Below are 22859 nucleotides of genomic sequence, written 5' to 3' on the forward strand. Positions count from 1 at the left end.
AGACACATCTCTCACAAGTTTTCTTTCCAGAGTCTTTGAAATCTTTCACTTCCTACCTCTGCCAGACCTGTTCTGTACTGTATGGCTCTCTTTGAATGTCTTGATGAGACTTCTCACTCCACTTCTTGACACACGGAAACACTGTGAAAACTTTGTATACCCTTCTCCTGCTTTGTAAGCATCAACAATTCTTTTTCTCAAGTCTGAGCTGATTTCTTTTGTTTTTGGCATGATGCTTTCTCAAGTGGCTGCTCAAATCCTTAATGAAGTGTTTGTATTGTGTGTTAAGTGTAAGACAACCCCCAGTTTTAACTTGATTAATTGATTGATTACAAGCTGTGAGCATTACAAAGTTAAAGCGCATGATTGCACAACAGTGGTTTGTGCTTTGGCTCAATAAAAAGGTCAGTTCTTAAGGGGGGTAATAATTTTGACCCTGGTAGTTTTTGGTTTTTGTTAAATAATTTTGTTTCTGTGTGCAAAAAAAAAAAAAGTAAGCATCAAAGATAAAACTAGGATGTTTGGAAAAGCTGTTAAAATTTTCCTTGATTTGTTCAACAGCACTTGGGAATTAAAATAAAATAAAATAAAATAAAAAAATAGAAAGCAAATTCATAAGCGTCTAATAATTTTGTGTTCAACTATACAGGATCTGTAATGCCCTACATTTTTCTATTACTCCCCAGGTCCGAACACGAGCGTCATTCTCCCAATTGTCCATTTGTAAAGGGCGAGCACACACAGAACGTCCCGCTGTCAGTGACTCTGGCAACCAGCCCCGCTCAGTTTCCCAACAGCCCTGACAGTTCGGACAAGATTGCCTGCTACGGCTTTGGAAGCTGCCCGCAGTTCCTGGCTGCTGCCACCAAGAGGGGCAAGATCTGCATCTGGGATGTCTCCAAAATGATGAAGGTCTGAGCACTTCACCATGAATGCATGCGATTATGCCATCTGTCTTATGTTTTGCTGTCAAAGATGATGGTGTTCAGATAGTAGATTAAAAGGTGTTTGATTGTGTGTTGAACAGGTGCACTTGAAGTTTGACATCAACCCGTATGACCCAGCCATCCTGAGGCAGCTGATCCTGTGCAGTGGTGAGCAGGGCCAGCAGACACTGACTGAGTCTCGGAGACCAACTCTGGCCTGGTTAGAAGAGTCATCCTCCTGCTCTGACCTACCCAAGCTAGAGGGAGACAGGTAAAAAACATTCAGCAAAACAAGGTTCTTCCAGTATTGGAACTGCACTGTTTATGCTGAACATTAACCCTATTTGAAATTCAAAGGGCCATGTACTAAGGCTTGCCATAAATACTACAAGACTGCCTGTGAAAATCAAAAATTTTACCTCGTCTAAATTTCGCATCATCTGTCAAAATAATCTTCTTGTGCAGTGATACAGCTTTCCCAACACTCCTGCAATGCTTGTAATGCTCCTTGGAAGACCTGTTATGTAAACCTGGCAAGCATCGACCCTGGTGCATAATTTCCTGGTACCGTTTGATTTACAGGTTGCTATGATATAAATATGCAACGTGTCCTTAAGTTATTGGTCAGATCCACTCCTCATGCATCACATCTGCTTTCAAAAGAGGAAATGGTTTTGGCCAATCTTTAGGCTTCAACACAGTAGTACATTAACAAATGTAGAATGTTTCAATTTCTATGAAACCATCTCTTATATACAGGATATAAACATAACATAGCAGCCCTCTGGAGGTGGAGGTTGCTGCTCCAAAATTTGTTGTACTGCAAAGAAGGTAACAGTGGGAAACTCAAAGGCATAAACTGCTACATATGAGCCACAAGGACTGAACACTATTCAGTCCACCCTCATGTTGTCTTTTGAAAATTTCAGAAATTTCACAATTTATCAGAGCCAGAAAGATCAGATTTTTAACTTTCTGATGTCCTTGAACTATAAATGTGTGACTTCTGGCTCCCCCCCAAAAGTGTGCATTCCTTGGTGCAACGATCTTAGCTGCAACAAACAATCACGTGAAAAATTTGAGGAAATTTTGGCTGGTGTTTAGACAGACAGAGCAGATAGGAGACAAGGATGGAACCAATTAAAACTCTAAGTATCTACAGTATATACAGTGAACCTTTTTTTTCAATATTGGTAACAACTGTGGATACTTGTTTTTTTTTTTGTTGTCTTTTTTTATGATTTATAGAACTGTAACTTTGTTACAATTCACTAAATACAGTCGTGACTTGACAGTCGGACCCTGAACAATTCAAAAACCTTGCTGTCCGACAGGTTTTTAGGAAAAACGAACGGAACCCATAAAAAATAGCCTTAACATACCGACAGCCTTGGATTCTGACTCCGACATGACATTTTATATCACAAATAAGGATAACAGCGTATCATCTGACTTAAAAATCCAACAGATGTACTTACCTTTGATGTCAACCGACGGGCTCGTGCACAAGTGCACCGATCAATTAGACGTGAAATCCAGTGATGGGTAGTGTTTTAACAATACACTAGTCCCACTTATTGAGTGAGGTTGCCCAACTAATTAAGTCAGTTTGCATCAGATTGTTGGTGAACAACTCCACATGACACACAGGTAGGACAGGTTTGGTGCTTTGAGGTTCTCTGAAGTATTAAACAATGTGACATGTTTTGACACCTGAATAATTCTATGAACCCATATGTACTGCAGTTGTATCGCTCTTATCAATCATAGAAACAAACTGCTTCAATACTGTGACATGCCAGACATCATACGTAAAATTGCATCTGCCAAGTTTTCACCAGCGTTCAAGAAGTCACACACCACATCGTGCACTGTCATGGAGCGACCAATGTAGTTCATGATGAGTCAAATATTCAGGATATTTGTCATTAATTAGGGACAAATATCCGGAGAACAGAAATTGCTATTCGGACCAGCCCTAATACGTAGATAGTTTATTATAGCAACTATAAACAAGAAATATGAGCAACAAATTACCCTACAAGCATCAAGCCCTCCTTGTATCTCGACCTCCACCTTTACAATCTGACAGCCTTGCTGTCCAACATAAAAGAAGGTTTTACATTGAGTGTCGGATTATCAAGTCACGACTCTATATGTTTTCTCTTTACTTCTTGCCATGGTCCATTCAGGTGCAGGACTTGTTAATACAGTGAAAAATTAGCCCCTCAGCAATTCAAATTACTGATAAAATTTCTGAAAATAAAATCACTTTAAACTTCCCTGTGGTCTTAAGAAGTTCCTTCATAACCTGGTGATGGTACTGAATGATCTTTAAACAAAAGACAACAAAAATGACAAAACAAGACTGACTGACCAGACAGTGCCCATGTATTGTGCCACAGACAGTCCACACAATACTTCTTACTTTGTGGGAACCTTGTGTGTGTCAGTCAGTCAGTCACAGATCAGTTTGTGTTTTAATATGTTACACATGTTTTTTTAACCACTTCCTCTTTTCCAGTGATGACCAGTTAGAGGATTCAGACAGTGATGAGCATTCCCGATCGGAGTCAGTAACGGGTATGCAGTTTTGAATTTTGCCATTTGTGAGGCTGCTGTTGCCCCTTTTTTGTTCAGAATCCCTCAGCCTCATTAAAATAGTGCTTGCATCATTTGTTCCATGTTGCAGTGCAGACATGAAAAACCTTTGACCTTTTCTTGCTTTTGTTTCAGGCCACCCATCACAGTGGGAGAGCATGGATGTGAACCTAGGGGTGACAGCGCTGAGTGTGCTCCAGCAGCCAGAGAAGCTCCAGTGGGAGGTAGTGGCCAGTGTGCTGGAGGACACGGTGAAGGACCTGGAGGAGCTGGGTGCCAACCCTTCACTAAACCAAACCAAGGCCCACAGCCAGGCCAAAACAAAAGACAAGGTCCCTGACCACCACAACATTCCCTTTCCCTGCCTGCTGGCTGGAGGCCTGCTCAGCTACCGTTCAGCATCCAGCACCCCCATGGCTGGACCCCCGCCCACAGCCCCAGCTACAACACGCAGGACCACAGATGGTCCACTAAGGACTCAGGGCCCTGAGCCCTTCCACCCTGTGTCCCTACAGGAGCAAGGCCCCATGGAGATAGAGACCTGCAACCCTCAGACTGCAGCACAGGAGCAGGGCTTCTCTAATCTAGCAGGTTCCCAACCTGCGAGCCCCTCTTCTCTGCCAGCTGTGCGCAGGACTATACCCGTGCTGTTGCTGTACAGTATCAGAGAAGTAGATGACAAGTCCTCAGGACAGGTCTTTGCTCAGATGAACAACCTAATGAGCAAGGGTCTCCATGAGGAGGGCTTCACTGTGCCACAGATCATTGAGATGGAGTTTGACACGCATGAACAACTTCTTCTTCAGGATCCTCCTATCACCTACATTCAGCAGTTTGCTGATGCAGCAACTAATCTTGCAGGGTTGGATGGTCACATGGACAAATGGAGCACACTGGCTGCAGCAACTGTCTCCACCCCACCTCGACCTGGTGCACTGGTGCAGTGCTTGAGGCTGCCCAAACAGCTGGAAGAGGAGAATCTTTATGTGGACTCCATCACGCCCTGCTGGGACGGTGTGCACCTTCTGGTCGGCCTGCAGCCATGCGGCTCTGAATCTCTGAGTGCTACAAACCAAGTGGAGGCTCTCAACAATCTCAACCGCCTTCACTCTGCCCTGTGCAGCCAGCGCAAAGGAGACCCCCTACACCCAGTGGCCAATGGGGTGGAAGGCCATCACCCAGGTGGGTCACCACCTCAGACACCCCTCATCCTACCTCCAGGAGACCAGCAGCAGCAGCAGCAGAGATCTCCAAGTGGTGGGAGTGGAGGATATCTTGCACTCTACAAGCTCAATTACTCCACCCGTATTGTCACATTGGACGAAGAACCCATCAAGTTGCAGCAGATTTGGGACCCCTGTGATGCCATCACTTCTCTTATATTGCTTCCTCCAGATGTACTTGATAGTAGGGAGGATGAGAGTGAGGAGGCTCCTGAGGAGGCTCTGCCTTCAGCTGCAAAAAATGGCTCATCTGGGTTTGGAACGAGCCAGGCAGGCTCTGCTAGCTCTGGAACTGGGACTGCATGTGCAGCAGCCACAACCAGCAGCAGTGCTACTGTCACCAGTCCCTCCACCTCTGCCTCAAGCCACAAAGAATGCAAACGGTTAGAGGTGGCAGGCCTGGGCCACCTGGTGGTCACCACACGGGCTGGGTATATTATGATACTAGACCTGTCCACATTGGAGGTTCTGACTAAGGTGGAACCGCCTAGAAAGGAGGGGTCAGCAGAGGAGACAGACCCCTTTGTCTCAGTTACCTATTGCTCTGGGACCGACCGCCTTTGCGCCTGCACCAAAGGTAAGTGTTTTGTATCTGCACATTTTTCTGCAGACAGCATCACTGTCTGTTCAGATAGACAAGTAGTCTTTAACTTGACCGTAGAAAGAGGTTGTTTTTTTTCTGTGGGTGTGTGCATTTGTTTTTAGATTACAGAGGGTCAGTTATAGGAATGTCCCTTCATTGTCAAATCTTTGCCTGTTCTTTTTTTTTTTCTTTTTTAAGTTATGGACACAACTGCTGTTATTCTTATATTTAATAATTGTTTACAAAAAGATTGAATCCATCTCTCAACACTCTGAGTTCTCTACTCTGTCCGTGACTCTTAACCTCAAGCCTATTGTTTCCTAGACAACCAATGTCTCAAGTTTGATTGTTTTTTTGTTTTTTTTTAAAGCCTCAATAATTTCCTCAAACAACGAGGCAATGTCATTTTTATCAAGTGTCACTGAAAGAGAAAGAAAATGTGCAATTCACATTTGGTGCTAGTGTATTTTTTGCAACAGAATGGTGTATGTGTGACAGACAGGTGTGTGAGAGCAATTATTTCTCTGAAAAAAGTGAAACATTGCATTCCAGTGTCAGATTTGTCCTCAATGAAACGAGATTTTCTCTACATGCACCGTTTTCTGTGAATGGAGAAAACAGCCCATGTGATGCATTCCGCTTTTTACGAGCAGAGTGCATTTTACAATGTAAACACTGCAGTCAATCACGTTCATATAATGATGGAAAGCTAAAATCATGATTGTGATTTGTATTTATTCAGTTTTGCAGCCCTACTACTGTGTTAGCCATTGTACTTGAATATATTGCATATTTGTCCGTATCTTCCTGCCAGCACTTGCATGTCTGATCATCAGGTGTGTCTGAATTGGACCTCTAACTCTCCACCAGCTGCCTCCGCTTTCCTCATTTTCTTTTTAAAATGATCAGCTACTGTTGGCTTTCTCTTTGGGACGCACATCAGCTAAATAGCCTGTTTTACACATCAGGCAGGGACACTCTATCAGAAAATAAAAGCACTACCTTCTATCAGTATGGCTAATGCAGTGGCTGCCTGTGCCAGTGAGAGCCACACCAAAACAGCTTAATGACCATGATGTGCGTCCAGGACAACGCCTACTTGAAATTTTACCTAGCACACTCCAAAGAAAATATTGCATTTGTGACCATTTTGGTCACAGTCTGGAGCCCTTTACCCAAAATGCATCTCTTTACCTAGAGAGGCCTTCATTTAGACCTAAGTCAGTAAACGCATTTCAGTGGCTGCACAAGTAACCTATGAATTACTTTCTTGTTTAACATATTTACTGGTATTTTTCATATTCATTGTTGTAATAGACTTAATTTTTGTTTTTAGTCATTTGGCAATTAGGATTTACACTGTGGAAAAAGTGTAGAGAATTATTTTACTTGAACCAGAAAGTTTAATGTTAAGTCCTGCTGTAGAGGAATTCTTTTGCTCAGTATACTTTTTTGACAATGTAAGTTGTGTTTGTGTTTTCCTCTGAAGGTGGAGAACTTCATTTCCTTCAAATTGGAGGTGTGTGCGATGATATAGATGATGGAGACATGTTTATTGATGGCCCCCTTTCTAAAGGGGCTGAACTGCTGCTGGAGGGGGCCAAGCCCTCCTCTAACCCTTCCAGTCCTGGGATCACAGGTAAAACTGACATAAGACACGCTCAAGGCTGATTTCAGTCTGCATTGGTCTGTGCACATAGACACGAAAAGCATGAATTGACTTCCAGTCAGTAATTTTGACATAGGTTTGACATATCAGACCATGTTGTCTAATGTGTTCGTCCATAAGTACAATGATTCCCCAACTGGCCTTTGTGTAGGAGTGGATCTCCTGGTGGACCAACCGCTGACGACAGAGAGTCTAATGTCTCTGGTGGAGCTGACACGCTTCGAGACGTTGACCCCACGCTTCTCCGCCACAGTGCCGCCTTGCTGGGTGGAGGTGCAGCAAGAGCAGCAGCAGCGGCGCCACCCACAGCACCTTCACCAACAGCACCACGGAGATGCAGCCCAGCACACCCGCACCTGGAAGCTTCAGAGTGACAGGTAGATTTTTTTTGAGCATGTTTACTGACATTGTGAGCCACAAAAAATGTGTTGTCATGGGCAGCATAGTATGTCATACAGGCACAGAGCCTTTCACTGTCACATGTAAGGGGTCAATAAAAACCTTAGGATATTACAGTGTTTAACACATTGATCACATTATAGTTTATAAGTAAATCTCCCCACTTGGCTGCCCCTATTTTATGTAATTGTTGAGTTTTACATTTTTTCATGGGATTACATACATTTTTTGTTTCACTTTGGTTTGACACGTTCAGGGCGATAAGTACCATCTGTCAGAGTCAGGGTTAACTGGCTTAACACCTGAAGCAATGATACTTTCGTAAATCTTTTGAAATGTTTTGTTGATCCAAACTCCACAATATTGAACAAAGGAGGAGTTCCTAGAAAAGTGAAATGTCTTCTGTCAGTCATGTTGGAGGCTTTGTGTGTGTGTAGCTATAAAGACTTAGTCAAAGGTATTGGAAGGTTCCTCTTATTATGATGATTTGTGTTGTGTCTGCAGCTCGAGCTGGGATGAGCATGTGTTTGAGCTGGTACTGCCCAAAGCCTGCATGGTGGGCCATGTGGACTTCAAGTTTGTCCTGAATGCCAACATCATCAACATTCCTCAGATCCAGGTCACTTTACTGAAGAACAAAGCACCTGGGCTGGGCAAAGTCAGCGGTGAGGGCATTGTTTGTAGATCATTGAATGAATTACATTTTCTGAAAGGTAGATTGTTTACTGCAACTGCAGCTTTTCAAAAAGAGACTACTTTGTTGTTCTCATAGTCAGACGATATTCTTTTTTTCCATCTTTATGTATTTTATGCTGTATGTATCTGTGTCTGAATGTTGCTTCTTCTCCCTTTATCAGAGACAGCAGTGGACAGACAGATCTCCTTCCCTCTTTCCAGTGTCCTCCATGCCAATGGAGAGAGGAATGGTCAGCCTCTGTTGCATGATTTCACAGAGGACATCCAGTTCATGGACATCGAGGAGACATCAGGTAAAAAATGTAAGCAGTTTAGTCTGAGATTAGTGGAGCATTTTTTGTAATTTGTCTTGCAACTAGCCGTCATCAGTATTTATCCTTTCATGTTTTGCATACTTTATTGTGTTGTGGATTCAGTGTTAAATGGATAAAATTGTTGAGCCAGATCCAACTTGTTTTGGGGATGATTCCTGCATGACAAACAACCGAGTGTTCAGTAGGTCGCACAATCTAAAGTTCAGGCCTGAAATGTACGAAGGATGTGTTTGAATCAAGCTGTTTAAATGTTCATCATGTCAACCAAGATCAACAGTACATTTTCATTGTGTATGAGGACTTAATGCTCCCTGACAATAAGTTAAGTGTTTTCCTTTCTAATTTATAGTCTCAGATGTTCTACCAGTTGTATTGAGTTAGAAGCACCACTTTCATTCTTACCAATCTTTAATGTGGTGTTGAGCTTTCTTGAAACTGTCAAATAATGAATGTGTATTGTCCACCCTGTGACAAATTGTGGTTTAATGTGCTTGTTGCAGGCTCCATGTTGTGTCCATTCCTTGAGGACCACAAGGAGGACATCCTCTGTGGTCCAGTGTGGCTGGCCAGTGGGCTGGACCTCTCTGGCCATGCAGGCATGCTCAGCCTAACCAGCCCCAAGCTGGTCAAAGGTAGCTCTTATATATATGCTGTTACAGTGGGCAGTTTGACAAATGTTCCTAGGGCTCCAGATTTTCCCACAGATTTTCCACTAATGTCAGATACTAGTGTCAAACCCAAATTATTTTATTTACATGTGCTGTTTTCTATGGGCAGAGTTTCCTAGGAGTAAAGCATTGTAAAGTATTTAGGGATATAGTATTGCCATCATGTTAATTTAATAGTGGGAAGCTGTTATTGTCATGATTGTTTCATTTTGCTGCCCAAGAACTGCGTTAGTCAGTATGGCTAATACAGTAGCTACCTGTGCTGGCCAGAGGATTGCCAAAACAACCTGATGAGCTTCATCCATTTGCATGAATGTGACAGTGTTAAATTTTAACTTGCACACTCTCAAACTGGTCATACCTGGTCATAGCTGATTATGGCTAATCTATGGCATTAGACCAGTCTCAATGTTGGTCTTGCTCAACATAAGCGTACTTCAGGTTAGCCAGTTTTGCAGTAAACTTATTTTGGCCTAATGAGAGCCACCCTATCCCTGGGCTATTTTAGAAATAAGGACTGTGTTTCCATTTGTGAAAGTGACACAGCATGAGCTTTTTTCCCATTCTTTAATCATAAATATTCCCAGTGTTCAAATGTTGGCTGTTATTAGCCTCAATCTCTCCCTGCAGGTTCCTAGGCCAGATTACAGTGCCAAAATATGGGAGAAGGAATGCCAGTAGAAGCTGGCTGATCCCACAAGCTCTACTTTCTTTCTTTATCTTGTCCAATGCTCAATGTCTTTTAGACTTCTTTAATTCGGTTGTCATTGGTGGAAGAGTGCTCTTGACTTCTGCTGAATTGCTTTATATTTTGGATATTCCCATCTAAATTTTCCCAGTAAAATATCCTTAGAACCAAAAAGTTCCCCCAGAAGGCCAAAGTTGAAGTGAGGGGATGGTCAACCATGTCTTTTTTTTACTTGGACAGTCTTGTGTTCCAGAGATTTCAGTGGAAGTTACTCCTACTTAATGCAGCCAACAGCTAAATATATTTGTGCAGTGTATAGATTTAGAGTTAGTCTGAAGTCCGACTGTTGATTCAAGATGTGTGAAATCGCTCTCTGATCCCTGATCTCCTTTGTTGTGATCTTAACAACTTAACAACTGTTAAATTGTGATCACAAAAGAACCATGAAGCTTCAAGTGCGTCAGTGTTTCTTAGCTGTCCTATTCCTGTCTCTGCTGCAGGCATGGCAGGAGGGAAGTACCGTTCCTTCCTGGTTCACATCAAAGCCGTAAGTGACAAGAGCATGGAGGATAGTCCCCGTCCTGTTGTGAGAATGCCCAGCACCAAGCCGCAGGGCACCAAAGCCCACTCACTATCCACACTGCTGCAACGTGCTCAGGCCTCTAAGGTAAAAATTCACTGTTTCTTTTTGAAGGTTAGTTCTTTCATCCTGCCCAGACTGGCCGTTTAGAGATTCTCTCCTAATCTGCTTTCATTTAGAGTGATAAGGGAAGGAATCCAGTACTCGTTTGGTCCAAGAAAATAATCCAAACTTTATTCAATTTAAATAAATGTTATGTTAAGTTAGTATGATGCCTTAACTGTCTGACTTATTTAAATCAAGTCAGTATTTTACAGTAAGTAAGTTACAGTCTTTCTAGTGCAAAATGTCCTCTTTGTGTTTTCCCAGGCTGTGTTTCATAGTTGGGCTGCATTGGAGGGTTGGGAAAGTATAGAGAACTTTGCTCTAAAAAGACTAACTGGAGATATTCACGATTTAACCAACGCTTGGAACATACAGTAGCTGAAGACTAGCTGAAACATAGAAACTGGATATACCTCCACATAAAAACTGGTCCTACCAACTTGAGATGGTGTAGATCCTGTTAAAGGAGTAATAAAGTTAATTTAACTAAATCCATAAGTAGAGTGTTTTATTGTACAAATGGGTATTCAGCAATTGTTTGAAGACTGATTGTTTTCTCTCAAAGAAAAGAGTTTTCTGCTATGAATAGGCTACAAATTCTATCAGATTAAATTTTCAAAAATGTCCTAAGTCATAATAGGCGACATTCACGTGAACTGTGTTCCACACATTGTATGGATAATAAATCTAAAAAAAACCTTTTGTTTTTCATTTATTTTGTTTTCGAATGCATGCCTTTAGGTAAAGCCACGACAAAAAAATGATTAACAAACGCACAGTCACAGTCATTTATTTGCTGCTTGTTAATGTATGTGTGCAGGAGAAGGTCTCTGCAGTGAAAACGGAGGCCTCAGCACCTTCGAAGAAAGTGGAAAACCTGCGAGGCTGTGACCTGCTGCAGGAAGTTTCAGTCACAATCAGGAGGTTCAAGAAGACGTCAGTACCCAAAGAAAGGTCAGATCATTAGTGAGATGCTCCTGACCCTGTTGTCAAAGCTTTATCATGATGAACATTTATTGAATATATATGTAAAGATGGTTTTTGTGCACTCTATGAATCGCAGGTTGACTTTAAATGGGACTATCTTTGCTGTTTTGTGCCTTTCAGGGTTCAGCGCTGTGCTATGCTGCAGTTTCCAGACTTTCACGAGAAGCTGCTGGATGCACTTTGTCGACGGACAGAGGGCAGCCCGGCCACTGAGCATGCCCAAAGTCTTATCCTTGACATATTGTGCTGGCTGGCTGGGGTTTTCTCCAATGGACCCTGCAGGTATGACTGACCTGGAGAACACAACAAATACGACAGTATCACTTTGGACATCGAGGTTGCGTGTAAGTTTTGCTTTGACATTTTAGAAAGCTAAGTGTTTCATCCCAGGTTTTCTCTTTTTTTTAGCTTGAGAGAAGGAAAGGAGGGCCTGCTCGCAAAAACCCGGACGAGGCTAACGGATATTGTGCGAGTGTGTTTCTTTGAGGCTGGCCGGAGCATAGCACACAAATGTGCTCGCTTTCTTGCACTTTGTATCAGGTAAGAAACCTGGTTGTTTTCTGCAAAAATATTTGAGTTCTTTTCCGCTATGGGATCTTTACAAGTCTTTCACACTCCAACATAATATCCAAGTTCTGCTCTGTTTTCCATTGTATTTAAGAACCCAGACTGGTGAAGTATACAATTTCATGCAAATATTTGATCTCTCCTGGGAAAATTAAATATTAATTAGATTTTTGAAGTGAAATGTGATAGGGTGCTATAAGCCAGACAGGGATTGGGGTTGTTCATGCAACTGAACTGAGTGTTTTTTGCTTTTCCTTTTTTGGATGTGTTTTATGTGCTTTCATGGCAGTTTAACCAGGTAGATTTCAGTGAAGCTATTGAACGTTCTATCAAATTATTTTCATATTGCCATTGATACGGTGTCACTGGTACATACAGCTATCATTTATACACCAGCCTAACCAGTAGAGGAAATGAAATACAGCAATGTAGTGTTTTGTCAAACTGCTCTACTTCTTAATGAAAAAATAGCCCGCTGTTGAAATTGTACATGATTTTGAAAATGCCTGTGGTCTCTACACATTAGCGGGACATGTAATTAGAACAGTAGCATACTTTTCCTACTGTTTAGGCAATCAACAGCCTACACTAACAAACGCATGATAAGTTACCAAAACACACATGGGACATTCTGAATGAGAATATTTCCTCTATCTTAAAAACACACTCTTTCTGCAGTGCATCCCTAAGCATATGCCCTGGTATATTTATTGCAATATTTGCCATTTGCAAAAAGTTACAAGTTACCACAATGTATACTGTGTTCTCTCTTGATCGTGTTTGCATTTTGGGTTAACATGGAAATAATAACAACTGGCTGTTTTTTTTTTTTCATGCTCTAGCAATGGGAAAGGAGACACAAGTCAACAGGGTTTTGGTGTAAGCCTTCTCAAGGCTTTGCTAGACAATATGCCTTACTTACCCGCAGCAGCAACAGGTGGTGAGTAACTGAGCAAGTCCTGAGTACCGGACAACATACAGCAACTTTCCCTTGTTTTCCTTTAGTGACTAATGTTAAAGTGTTAATTTTCTAACCTCTTCTCTTACCTGAATGCTTGCAGGTTCAGTGTTCTGGTACTTTGTGTTGCTCAACTATGTGAAGGAGGAGGACCTGGCGGGCTGCAGCACAGCCTGTGCTTCCCTACTCACCGCCATCTCTCGACAGCTGCAGGACCGCCTCACCCCACTGGAAGCACTGCTGCAGACCAGGTAGCGCTCAAGTTATTGAGTTACAGAGCGGTTTACAGCCTCTGTACCCAAGTTATTGTTAGTAGTTGCAAGTAACCCCAATTTATACCGTATCCTTATTCTTTTGATGTTTATCCCTTAACACAAGCATTTCTTCTTCCCTCCTCCATCCTGTCCACCTCCTTCCAGGTACGGCCTGTACAGCTCTCCTTTTGACCCAGTGCTCTTTGACCTGGAGGTCAGTGGTTCCTCCTGTAAGAATGCCTTCAACAGCAGCATTGGAGTCCAGTCAGATGAGATTGACCTCTCTGACATTCTCTCAGGTACGAACACTGACTTACATATTGTTAGTCGTGTCATCCTGCTGTCCTTTCTTCATTAAACTCTGCTGTGTTTTATCCACCTCGGCTTGCTTATCTTGCATTTCACTGCAAATGCAAGTGAAAATGAGTCACTACATATCCTTATAGAAAGCACTTACTAGGGCAATTTAATGTGATTTAGTTTTAGTGCATAATATCATAGTATTTGATAAATGTCAGCTACACTTGAGCTGATTGGCAGCTTTGTGAGATGTAGGTGCTGGTGTTTGTGTTGAGATTGCACTAAAATGCCATAGTTTGTTGGACATGATTTATTTATTTCTAAACTGTATTTTTAAAAAATATATATATATTGTAAAGCTACAGAGAGCTTAATATTTGTTTTTAAGGAGTCCAACAGAGGAGAAGCTTTGATGTTTTCTTGAATCTTTTTTTCTGTTTGGTTTGGGTGTTGGGTGTCTTGCAGGGAATGGAAAAGTGAGCAGCTGTGCAGCAGCAGAGGGCAGCTTCACAGCCTTAACAGGACTCTTGGAGGTGGAGCCTTTGCACTTTACTTGTATCTCCACCAGTGACGGCACACGGGTGGAACGAGATGATGCCAGCATGTTCACTGGTGAACCATATATAATTTAACTCTGCCTTGTCTCAAGTTTTCACTGTTCCACTGGTGAAACCGAGCTGGTCCTTCCCTAAATGTGTGCTCTTTTACTCCAGTGAGTACGTTTGGCGTGACGCCGGCGGTGGGAGGACTGTCGACAGGAACGGTCGGTGAAGCCTCTACAGCTCTGAGCTCTGCGGCTCAGGTGGCGCTCCAGTCGCTGTCTCATGCCATGGTGTCAGCAGAGCAGCAGCTGCAGGTCCTCCAGGAAAAACAGCAGCAGTTGTTGAAGCTGCAGCAGCAGGTGAATTACCAAGTCACTGTCACATAGCGCCTTTTGACTCTTCAATCACTGTCACCCATTCTTTTTATTTCCACTGTTTTCTTCCCACTTAGGGAACAAGCTCCTGAAACTAAATTTAAACACTAATGAGATGACATCACCATTTACAGACCATTTCTGTTAACAAACTGGTGTCTGAAGTTGTTGTTTCCTCTTCTCTGTCTGTTCTATTTTTTCCTGTTTCTTTTTAATTTTTTTTTTTTTAAACCATGACAACACAGTGTAATTCATGCTAATTTCATTTTTAGGATGTTATCAGTATTTGTGTTTGACTTTGAAGTCAGTATTGCGCTTTCACTTGTGTTTATTTGCAATTGTAAAATATGGAAAAAAATTCCAACTGAAACTGAGTCTAGGTACAAATGTTTTCTTAAAGTGGCTAAGCTGCTCTAGTACCAGTCTGGTGTTTGTCTCGTGGTTTATAATATCTCTTTCTCCGTGCTTGGAACAGAAGGCCAAGCTGGAGGCTAAGCTGCATCAGACCACCTCTGCAGCTGCCGCCGCCGCCTCTGGTGTAGGACCCATCCACAACTCTGTGCCTTCAAACCCCTCATCTGCTCCAGGCTTCTTCATTCACCCCTCTGATGTCATCCCACCAACACCGAAAACTACACCTCTTTTCATGACCCCTCCTCTCACGCCGCCCAATGAGGCGGTGTCTGCGGCCTTTAGTGCTGAGCTGGCTCACCTGTTCCCTGGTTCCATGATGGACCCCGGGCCTGTCAACCTGGCTGCACCCAAGAACACACAGAAAGCCAAGCCGGTTAGTAACATGCAGCTTCATACTTGGTTAGTTGCCAACGACCTCTGAATTATGACAGCTGACTCTTCTTTTATGTAGAACTGGGTGTTGACTCTTAAGTGCAACCAAAAGCAGGAACCAAATATCTGGTCAGATTCATGCTTAACTTTGCCTTTTTTTTTTTTTTAAATAGAAAGAAAGAATGGGATATTAGAGCTTGATGATATAAAATTTGATAAACTAATGCACTAGAAATATTATCACCTCTGTAAGAAAAAGAGACAGGCTTTCTTTCAGAGGACAATTACGGTTTGGACACAGAAACAGTCACATTCTATTAAAAAATAAAGAGAGAGAAAACAAAACCGTAAAGATTATACACATGAATGTAACTACACTAAAACATTTCACACTGTGGGTTTTATTTCCAATGATAACACTGAAAAAATATTGTCGACAAGGCAAAGCAAGGCAGGTTTATTTGTATAGCACAATTTGTACCTGAGGGAATTCAAAGTAAGGTGAAATAATGTCAGATTGACCAAAGCAGAGGGATTTTTATCTACATGGGCAGGGCAAGTAATAGTACACAGAGACCTCTCTTTGAACTAAAACAGGTTGTTTATTCATTTCTTTATTGTTTTGCCCCAGAGCCCTATGGGCAGTGGTCTGGCTTTGGCCATTTCCCAGGCATCTCACTTCCTGCAGCCTCCTCCACACCAGTCCATCATCATTGAGCGGATGCACTCTGGTATGTAGCTATAATCCATATTTACCAGCTAAAATGCACTTGAAAATGTCTGTGTATATAGACTCGTACATTTATCATTGGAAAAGCGAGCTATCATGTTTATAAATGATTTATAAAGTATAAATGTTTATAAAATAAACTTTGTCCTTCATCTGTGTTTTCTCCCCAGGAGCTCGTCGCTTCGTCACGCTGGACTTCGGCCGTCCTGTTCTGCTGACTGATGCTCTGATCCCGACCTGTGGTGACCTGGCCTCGCTGTCCATAGACATCTGGACGCTGGGTGAGGAGGTGGATGGCCGCAGGCTGGTGGTGGCCACCGACATCAGCACCCACTCCCTCATTCTGCACGACCTGCTGCCACCACCTGTCTGCAGGTTCATGAAGGTCTGTTTGTATTTTTCTTGGGAGAGTTGCAAACCCTTGTTTACATTTTTGTGCTATTACAGTCTACCGCAGTGATATATCCAAGGCTTATTTCTGTCTTTGTACACTGTGCTCTCTAAGATCACTGTGATTGGGCGTTATGGCAGCACCAATGCGCGTGCCAAGATCCCACTGGGCTTCTACTATGGCCACACTTACATCCTGCCATGGGAGAGTGAGCTTAAACTGATGCACGATCCCCTGCGGGGAGAGAGCGAGGCAGCCAGTCAGCCGGATGTGGATCAGCACTTGACCATGATGGTGGCGCTGCAGGAGGACATTCAGTGCAGGTGAGACATTACTTAAAGAAACTCTGCCATTGTCATACATCAGCTACATCACAAGATTTGACTGATCTTTCCCTAAACAGCCTCAAAATCTGTTGACTTGATAAGTTATTTTCTCAGGCATTGGTGAAAAAACAAAGGTCATCATTTGGAGAAACTTTGAAATTTTTTTTTGGATTATGTTAAAAGACTTCACAGCTTTGGTTCCCAGTGTTTCTGTAATAGACTTGCGATACACCAGACAGAGTAGGTAAGCAGATTAGCATATTTAGCTGCATAATAACCAGACACTTCTTTCAGGAGCAGACTGGAAAACACACATCCAAATGACTGCTAATGTTGCTCTATGTTTCCTGGATGCAACTGCAAAGATAAATTACTGCTGCTTTTAACTATAAACATATAATTGGTGTTTTCAAAAGCCCTGCCTTTTTAAAATAAGTAACAACAGCTGTTAAAGAGTTTAAACTGATTTTGCTCAAAACCAGAATTTGGCATTCACAATTACTTTGTGCTCATGAATCTGTCCTGATGGGATTCAAATCCAGAGGTGGTGCTTCTTCTCCACTTTAATTACCACACCCTCATTTGTTCTCATTCTCCAGGTACAATCTCGCTTGCCATCGGCTGGAGACCCTTCTGCAGAACATCGACCTGCCGCCTCTCAACAGTGCCAACAATGCCCAGTACTTCTTACGTAAACCAGACAAGGTGGTGGAGGAGGACCAGCGTGTTTTCTCAGCCTACCAGGACTGCATCCAGCTGCAGCTGCAACTCAACCTGGCTCACCATGCCGTCCAGCGGCTGCGCGTATCACTAGGCGCCAGCCGCAAGTCGCTCCCCACAGGTGGTGCTCCGGAGGCCCAGGAACTGGTTCACAACTCGTCCACAGAGCAGCTGAGGACTATCATCCGCTACCTGTTGGACACACTGCTGAGCCTGCTGCACTCCAACAATGGTAAGCAGAGAGCCGGACAAGGCTGGATCATGCCAGCCCATCAAGTGTTATAGTTTGAAGATGACATTGAAATGTGAATGCATGGAAATGCTTGGATTTTTGTGCCTCTGCTGTGGTGACAGCAAACACCAAAGGCATTTTTTGGGGGTTGTCTGTCCATTCATACAACAGTTTTGCTTAACTTTGTTGGTAAGCCGTTCAGTCATTTATCTGTTTCTATATTTTCAGGCCATTCTGTGCCCTCAGTGCTTCAGAGTACCTTCCATGCCCAGGCCTGTGAGGAGCTCTTCAAACACCTTTGCATCAGTGGGACGCCTAAGATCCGTCTTCACGCGGGCCTGCTGCTGGTGCAGCTCTGTGGAGGCGAGCGCTGGTGGGGCCAGTTCCTCTCCAATGTGCTGCAGGAGCTCTACAACTCTGAACAACTGCTCATCTTTCCCCAGGACAGGTAGGAGCCATTAGATGCTACGCAGTTACCCTGCATTCTGTGTAGATTTTACCTAGAGAGATTAACATGAGAGATTCACAGAAAACAATTTAGGCATGTACTGGATGTGATAAGACAGTGATCGTCTTCTTTAGTCTTGTGACTCATGAATCCTTTCAGCCCACAGTTTAATGGCACTATAAAGCCATAGTGATTCATACAGTGATCAATTGGTTATGAACTGTAGAGTCTATATTATTAATCCCTATTTGCTTAAGTTCTTAAAAAATCATGCAAGGTAATGGTACCAATTATGCACTTTCAGTCATTTCTCAGTGCTTAAAAGACATTTTAATAAATCTGACGCAGTGGCTTGAATCATACCAAATGCCATATTTTTTCCCCCAGTACGACTCTATTATTGTTATTTTTCTGAAAGTGACAGAGGTGAATGTTTATTTTTATTGTTAAGGAAAGGGTGATCATTATTATTTGTATCTGTTTAATGTGAGTTGCCTGAAAACCCGCTTCACAGACTTTTCCCTTACGGCACTGCCAGATGCCTTAGCTCAGCACAAAAAGCAGTTTGCTGCAGAGATTCCAAGTCCAAGAACTGCGAAAGTGTTTTATTGCACCATGGTACAGCTCTTGGTCATTATTTTGGACAGTTTGAATTGTCTACTCGTGCATTTGGGAGCTGGAGCTGCATAGATTCTGTAACCCATTGGACCTCTCTGACCTCTCTGATGTCTCTGAAACAGCTGGGTTTCAAGTTCATATCCAGGTGTGTGGAAGGTGCAGGAATTCACTGCAGTGTTGTCCATCTCTCTTTACTTCAGGGTATTCATGCTCCTGTCCTGCATTGGCCAAAGATCCCTGAGTAACAGTGGTGTGTTGGAGGGCCTCCTAAACCTCCTTGACAGCCTTTTGTCTCCACTGCAGCAGCCACAAGCTGCTGCGCAGCGCCGTACTGAAGGTAAAGCAGCTGTCAGTGTGACAGGTGTACATATGCTGAGGCAACAGTTCCAGACTTGTGTCATTTTGGGCATCTAACAATATTAACTTGATGGGATATTCCTACACAGATGTTACACATCGTGCTACGTCTTTGTGAATGTGGTCATTTACATTTATTTATTTCACAGACACTGAAGTGACATGAGAGTGCGTGTTCCTGTGTTTTGTAGGTGTCTTGGATATTCCCATGATCAGCTGGGTAGTGATGCTGGTTTCCAGGCTGTTGGACTATGTTGCCAGTATTGAAGATGAGGCCTCTGGTGGAAAGAAGCACCTAGGAGGCAAAGAACGGGAGAGACCTTTAACAGGTATGTGAACTGTGTAATTCCTTAAAAATGTCTTTATGATTTATTTAAGCTTTTCTCTAAAACATTTTAATGTACATTTTTTATTTCACTTCAGGAACTTAAAATTGTGAAATTCACTGAGTGAAAAATTGCGTATTCTTTAATAGCTCATGTCATGCTATTGATAGCCATTTTACACTGTTCACCTGTCATTCAGATTAGAGGTGCTAGTTTTGAACATTAAGCACCTTTTGAAATTAGACATTTTCAAAATAATGAGGTCTGAAGCTTAGTAGTTTGGGTTTATATCACATGGGTGCAAATGCTAGCAGCGAGTCCTCAGTCAGACTTAATTTCACTGCACGTCACTCCCTTGCTCTCTCCCCCCATGTTTCCTGTCCAGCTACATTGCTTCTGTCAAATAAAGTCATCAATGAACACCAAAAGAAAAATCCTAGCAAATCTATTTTTCAAAATAGCCTGAACATATTAAAAGGTTTTATTAACAGAAAAAAAATCTAAATAAATATCACAGAATAACTATATTTTAAATGAGAGTAGTGAGGTTGAAAAGTTATTTGAGTTACTAATGTTTATGTAATTCATGCTTGTTCTGTTGCCTCCAGTAATGTGCAGTGTTTTTATCCCTCAGGTATTCAGTGGAGCTTCATCAACAACAGCCTTCAGTCTCAGAATTCCAGCAGGTCAGCTAAAGGCAGCAGCAGCCTGGACCGCCTCTATTCACGCAAGATCCGCAAGCAGCTCGTCCATCACAAACAGGTAAATGTGTCTCATTCCAAAACCGACTCATCTGCATGTTTGTTTTTTTAAATCGGAAAGTACAGCTTCATATGTGAAACTCTGCCTGCTAGATTTACAGAAGGGATTGTTTTAATGTGCTATCCATGATAAAACTAAAATGACAATGCTTTTGCAGTGCTTATATTTATCGTGCCCTTTTCATTGTAGCAGTTAAATCTATTGAAAGCAAAACAGAAAGCTCTGGTGGAGCAGATCGAAAAGGAGAAGATACAGAGCAACAAAGGCTCCTCCTACAAACTGCTGGTGGAACAGGCCAAGCTCAAACAAGCCACATCCAAGGTGAGAAGCTCATCTCGTTAGAGTTAGAGACAGCTAGAGTTGGTGCAGGACGCTGGAGCAGTGAAAAACACTATCCTGGTCCTGTGAATGCTGGGTACGAGTGCATCGTTTACCTAAAGAGGTGATTTCACCAAGGAAAATGACAAACCAGTGGGCTAGGCATTTATGTGGATGCCAAGTTGGCACATGCCCTCTTCTGAGACATTGTTGCTGCCCACGTACACCCCATCATTTCAGTGGTACTCCCTGTTAGCAGTAATGTCTTGCCACACTGCAAACATTGTCTGGGAATGGTTTTAGGAACATGTCAAAGAGTTCAAGGTGTTTATTTGGCTTCCAAATTCCACAGATCTTAATCTGATTGAACATTTGTGGGATCTGCTGAAAAAAACAAGTCTGATCCAACTGTTAATGTACTGGTACCTGATACCATGAGAACCCTCTGAGGTCTGTGGAATCCAGGGGTCTCATTTGCCATCAGTGTGCAGAAAAGGTTCTAAATTCTGTCTTTACAACATTTCAGCCGTAACCCAGGGTCTCCGCATGTAGCTCTGCATACGTCTTGTTAAATGTTCATTGTTGTTGTTGCATGTAGCACCTTAGCTCTGGATCTGGGAAACACTGTCTCATTTCAGTGTGTACTGTACAGCTGTATGTGGCTGAAATGACAATAAAGCCCTTTTGAACTTAGAACTATATTTATGTCCGACAATTTCTTTAACTCTTACTTCCTCTTCCAGCACTTTAAAGACCTGATCCGTCTGCGACGGACAGCCGAATGGCCCCGCTCCACATTGGACACAGAGTCCACAACAGCCAAAGAAGCCCCGGAAGTAGAACCTCTGCCCTTCACACTGTCCCATGAACGTTGCATCTCTGTGGTGCAGAAGCTGGCCCTCTTCCTCCTCTCTATGGACTTCACCTGTCATGCTGACCTGCTGCTCTTTGTCTGCAAGGTATTCATCGGACCCTTGTATGTGTTTCTAAATTCAGGAAGTTGTATAGAACCATTAAACATATTTTTGTTCACCCTTTTAGGTCCTTGCTAGGATAGCCAATGCCACAAGACCCACAATCCACCTGTGTGAGGTGGTGTCTGAGCAGCAGCTGGAACGCCTGCTGCTCCTGCTTGTGGGGACGGACTTCAACCGGGGAGACATCTCCTGGGGGGGCGCCTGGGCACAGTATTCCCTCACGTGTATGCTACAGGACATTTTGGCAGGTGTGTTTAGTTTGCTTGCTTGTGTGTTGTATCACATCTGTTTGGACTTGATGAACAGTGTGTTTGCGTAGCCCTGGGCTCGAGATTTTTGACTGGTGGTGTTTGATCAGGTCCAAAAAATATTCAGTCTAACACAAATTGTTGTTTGAGTTTATGTGTGGCTTTAGAGCAGCATATTCTACTGAAACTTGTCTTATTAATCTTTTTTTAAATGATTTTTCTTTTTGGCTTTTGCCTTCATTATCAGAACAGAGACAGGAAAGGGGGGAGAAGAATGGGGAAAGATCTGCAGCAAATAGCCGTGGTCAGGAGTCGATCCCATGACCGCCACATCGAGTCGCTGTTTGTGGGTCTTATCCAGTTGAGCTACTGTTTATCTTTTTGAACGTTAGGGAATTATTTTGGTCTGCCCTCGCGGTCTCCTGATTGGCAGAGGACTATTCAAATGTGGAATAATCTGTGCTCTCAATACTTTTCAGATTATGGAGCTAAAAAGATGAGTTGGATTATTAACAGAAAATCAATTAACTGTTTTGATGGAATATTTATATTAAGACATTTTTTTGTAGAAAAAAAGCAGTACTCATTTAATTCTTACAAGTGTTTGTACACAGACTTGGTAAATTGGAAATAAATAAAGTGGCAATAAAGTGGCTTGGTGTGCGCCACACAACACTACTCCTGCATGTCCTGAGCACATTTGAGCTTCTTTACATGACAAAGTCGAAGGAAGGGAACTTTATCATTTAACTGATTAGTTAGCAAAAATAGCAGGTAGATTAATCAGTAAAGAAAATAATCATTATATGTAGCTTCAACTTCGCTGCTTGTGGTTTGCAGGTTCCATATTAACTCACTTTGTATTTTTTTTAAAACTCTTATTAGAAGAGTATATGCCACATTAAAATTAGTCTGATGCACCACCTAAAGGGTCATGTGTAGGATTACTAATGAGTTTTATTTGAACTTTTTGTTGTAATTAGATATTATTTTGTGAACATTCAGTTATTGCATTAGTTTCTACTATTTCTAGTCTTACGGCTGGCTGTCGGTTTGACCAACATTCTCTTAACTCTGACTGGATCTGTTGTCATGAAACCTATGCAGATAAACAGGACCTTTTGAGGTGAAATTTATGATTTTAGTGATCCCCTGGCTTCTGCTCGAGCACCACCATGTGGTTAGA

General features: G+C 42.5%; 1 protein-coding gene and 1 long non-coding RNA gene across 11 annotated transcripts in view; one reads left to right on the forward strand and one right to left on the reverse strand.

The window, feature by feature from the left end:
- Positions 1 to 22859, forward strand: part of birc6 (baculoviral IAP repeat containing 6) — a 132122-nt gene that overhangs the window by 20712 nt on the left and 88551 nt on the right. For 4 of the 10 annotated variants that reach the window (XM_008306820.1, XM_008306824.1, XM_008306828.1 and 1 more), the window contains exons 7-36: positions 687 to 912; positions 1028 to 1197; positions 3451 to 3509; positions 3663 to 5327; positions 6823 to 6972; positions 7154 to 7379; positions 7906 to 8066; positions 8259 to 8399; positions 8912 to 9043; positions 10268 to 10434; positions 11273 to 11406; positions 11560 to 11721; positions 11848 to 11979; positions 12849 to 12946; positions 13068 to 13215; positions 13384 to 13517; positions 13984 to 14130; positions 14232 to 14419; positions 14910 to 15221; positions 15852 to 15951; positions 16121 to 16335; positions 16456 to 16664; positions 17267 to 17619; positions 17848 to 18067; positions 18886 to 19022; positions 19234 to 19371; positions 20003 to 20130; positions 20320 to 20451; positions 21192 to 21407; positions 21490 to 21673. In XM_008306820.1, the coding sequence (XP_008305042.1) occupies positions 687 to 912; positions 1028 to 1197; positions 3451 to 3509; positions 3663 to 5327; positions 6823 to 6972; positions 7154 to 7379; positions 7906 to 8066; positions 8259 to 8399; positions 8912 to 9043; positions 10268 to 10434; positions 11273 to 11406; positions 11560 to 11721; positions 11848 to 11979; positions 12849 to 12946; positions 13068 to 13215; positions 13384 to 13517; positions 13984 to 14130; positions 14232 to 14419; positions 14910 to 15221; positions 15852 to 15951; positions 16121 to 16335; positions 16456 to 16664; positions 17267 to 17619; positions 17848 to 18067; positions 18886 to 19022; positions 19234 to 19371; positions 20003 to 20130; positions 20320 to 20451; positions 21192 to 21407; positions 21490 to 21673 (6584 nt within the window). The remainder of the gene's footprint in view (positions 1 to 686; positions 913 to 1027; positions 1198 to 3450; positions 3510 to 3662; positions 5328 to 6822; positions 6973 to 7153; positions 7380 to 7905; positions 8067 to 8258; positions 8400 to 8911; positions 9044 to 10267; positions 10435 to 11272; positions 11407 to 11559; positions 11722 to 11847; positions 11980 to 12848; positions 12947 to 13067; positions 13216 to 13383; positions 13518 to 13983; positions 14131 to 14231; positions 14420 to 14909; positions 15222 to 15851; positions 15952 to 16120; positions 16336 to 16455; positions 16665 to 17266; positions 17620 to 17847; positions 18068 to 18885; positions 19023 to 19233; positions 19372 to 20002; positions 20131 to 20319; positions 20452 to 21191; positions 21408 to 21489; positions 21674 to 22859) is intronic. The other 6 variants (XM_008306823.1, XM_008306826.1, XM_008306829.1 and 3 more) reach the window with 3 other exon arrangements.
- Positions 3532 to 22200, reverse strand: LOC103376459 (uncharacterized). The gene is made up of 4 exons (XR_521324.1): positions 21924 to 22200; positions 21099 to 21100; positions 18412 to 18418; positions 3532 to 3541 (listed from the first exon to the last, which is right to left on the reverse strand). It is a non-coding gene; the product is annotated as an uncharacterized LOC103376459 (long non-coding RNA).

Source organism: Stegastes partitus, unplaced genomic scaffold (assembly GCF_000690725.1).
Source record: "Stegastes partitus isolate 25-593 unplaced genomic scaffold, Stegastes_partitus-1.0.2 Scaffold47, whole genome shotgun sequence".
Taxonomy (NCBI): domain Eukaryota; kingdom Metazoa; phylum Chordata; class Actinopteri; family Pomacentridae; genus Stegastes; species Stegastes partitus.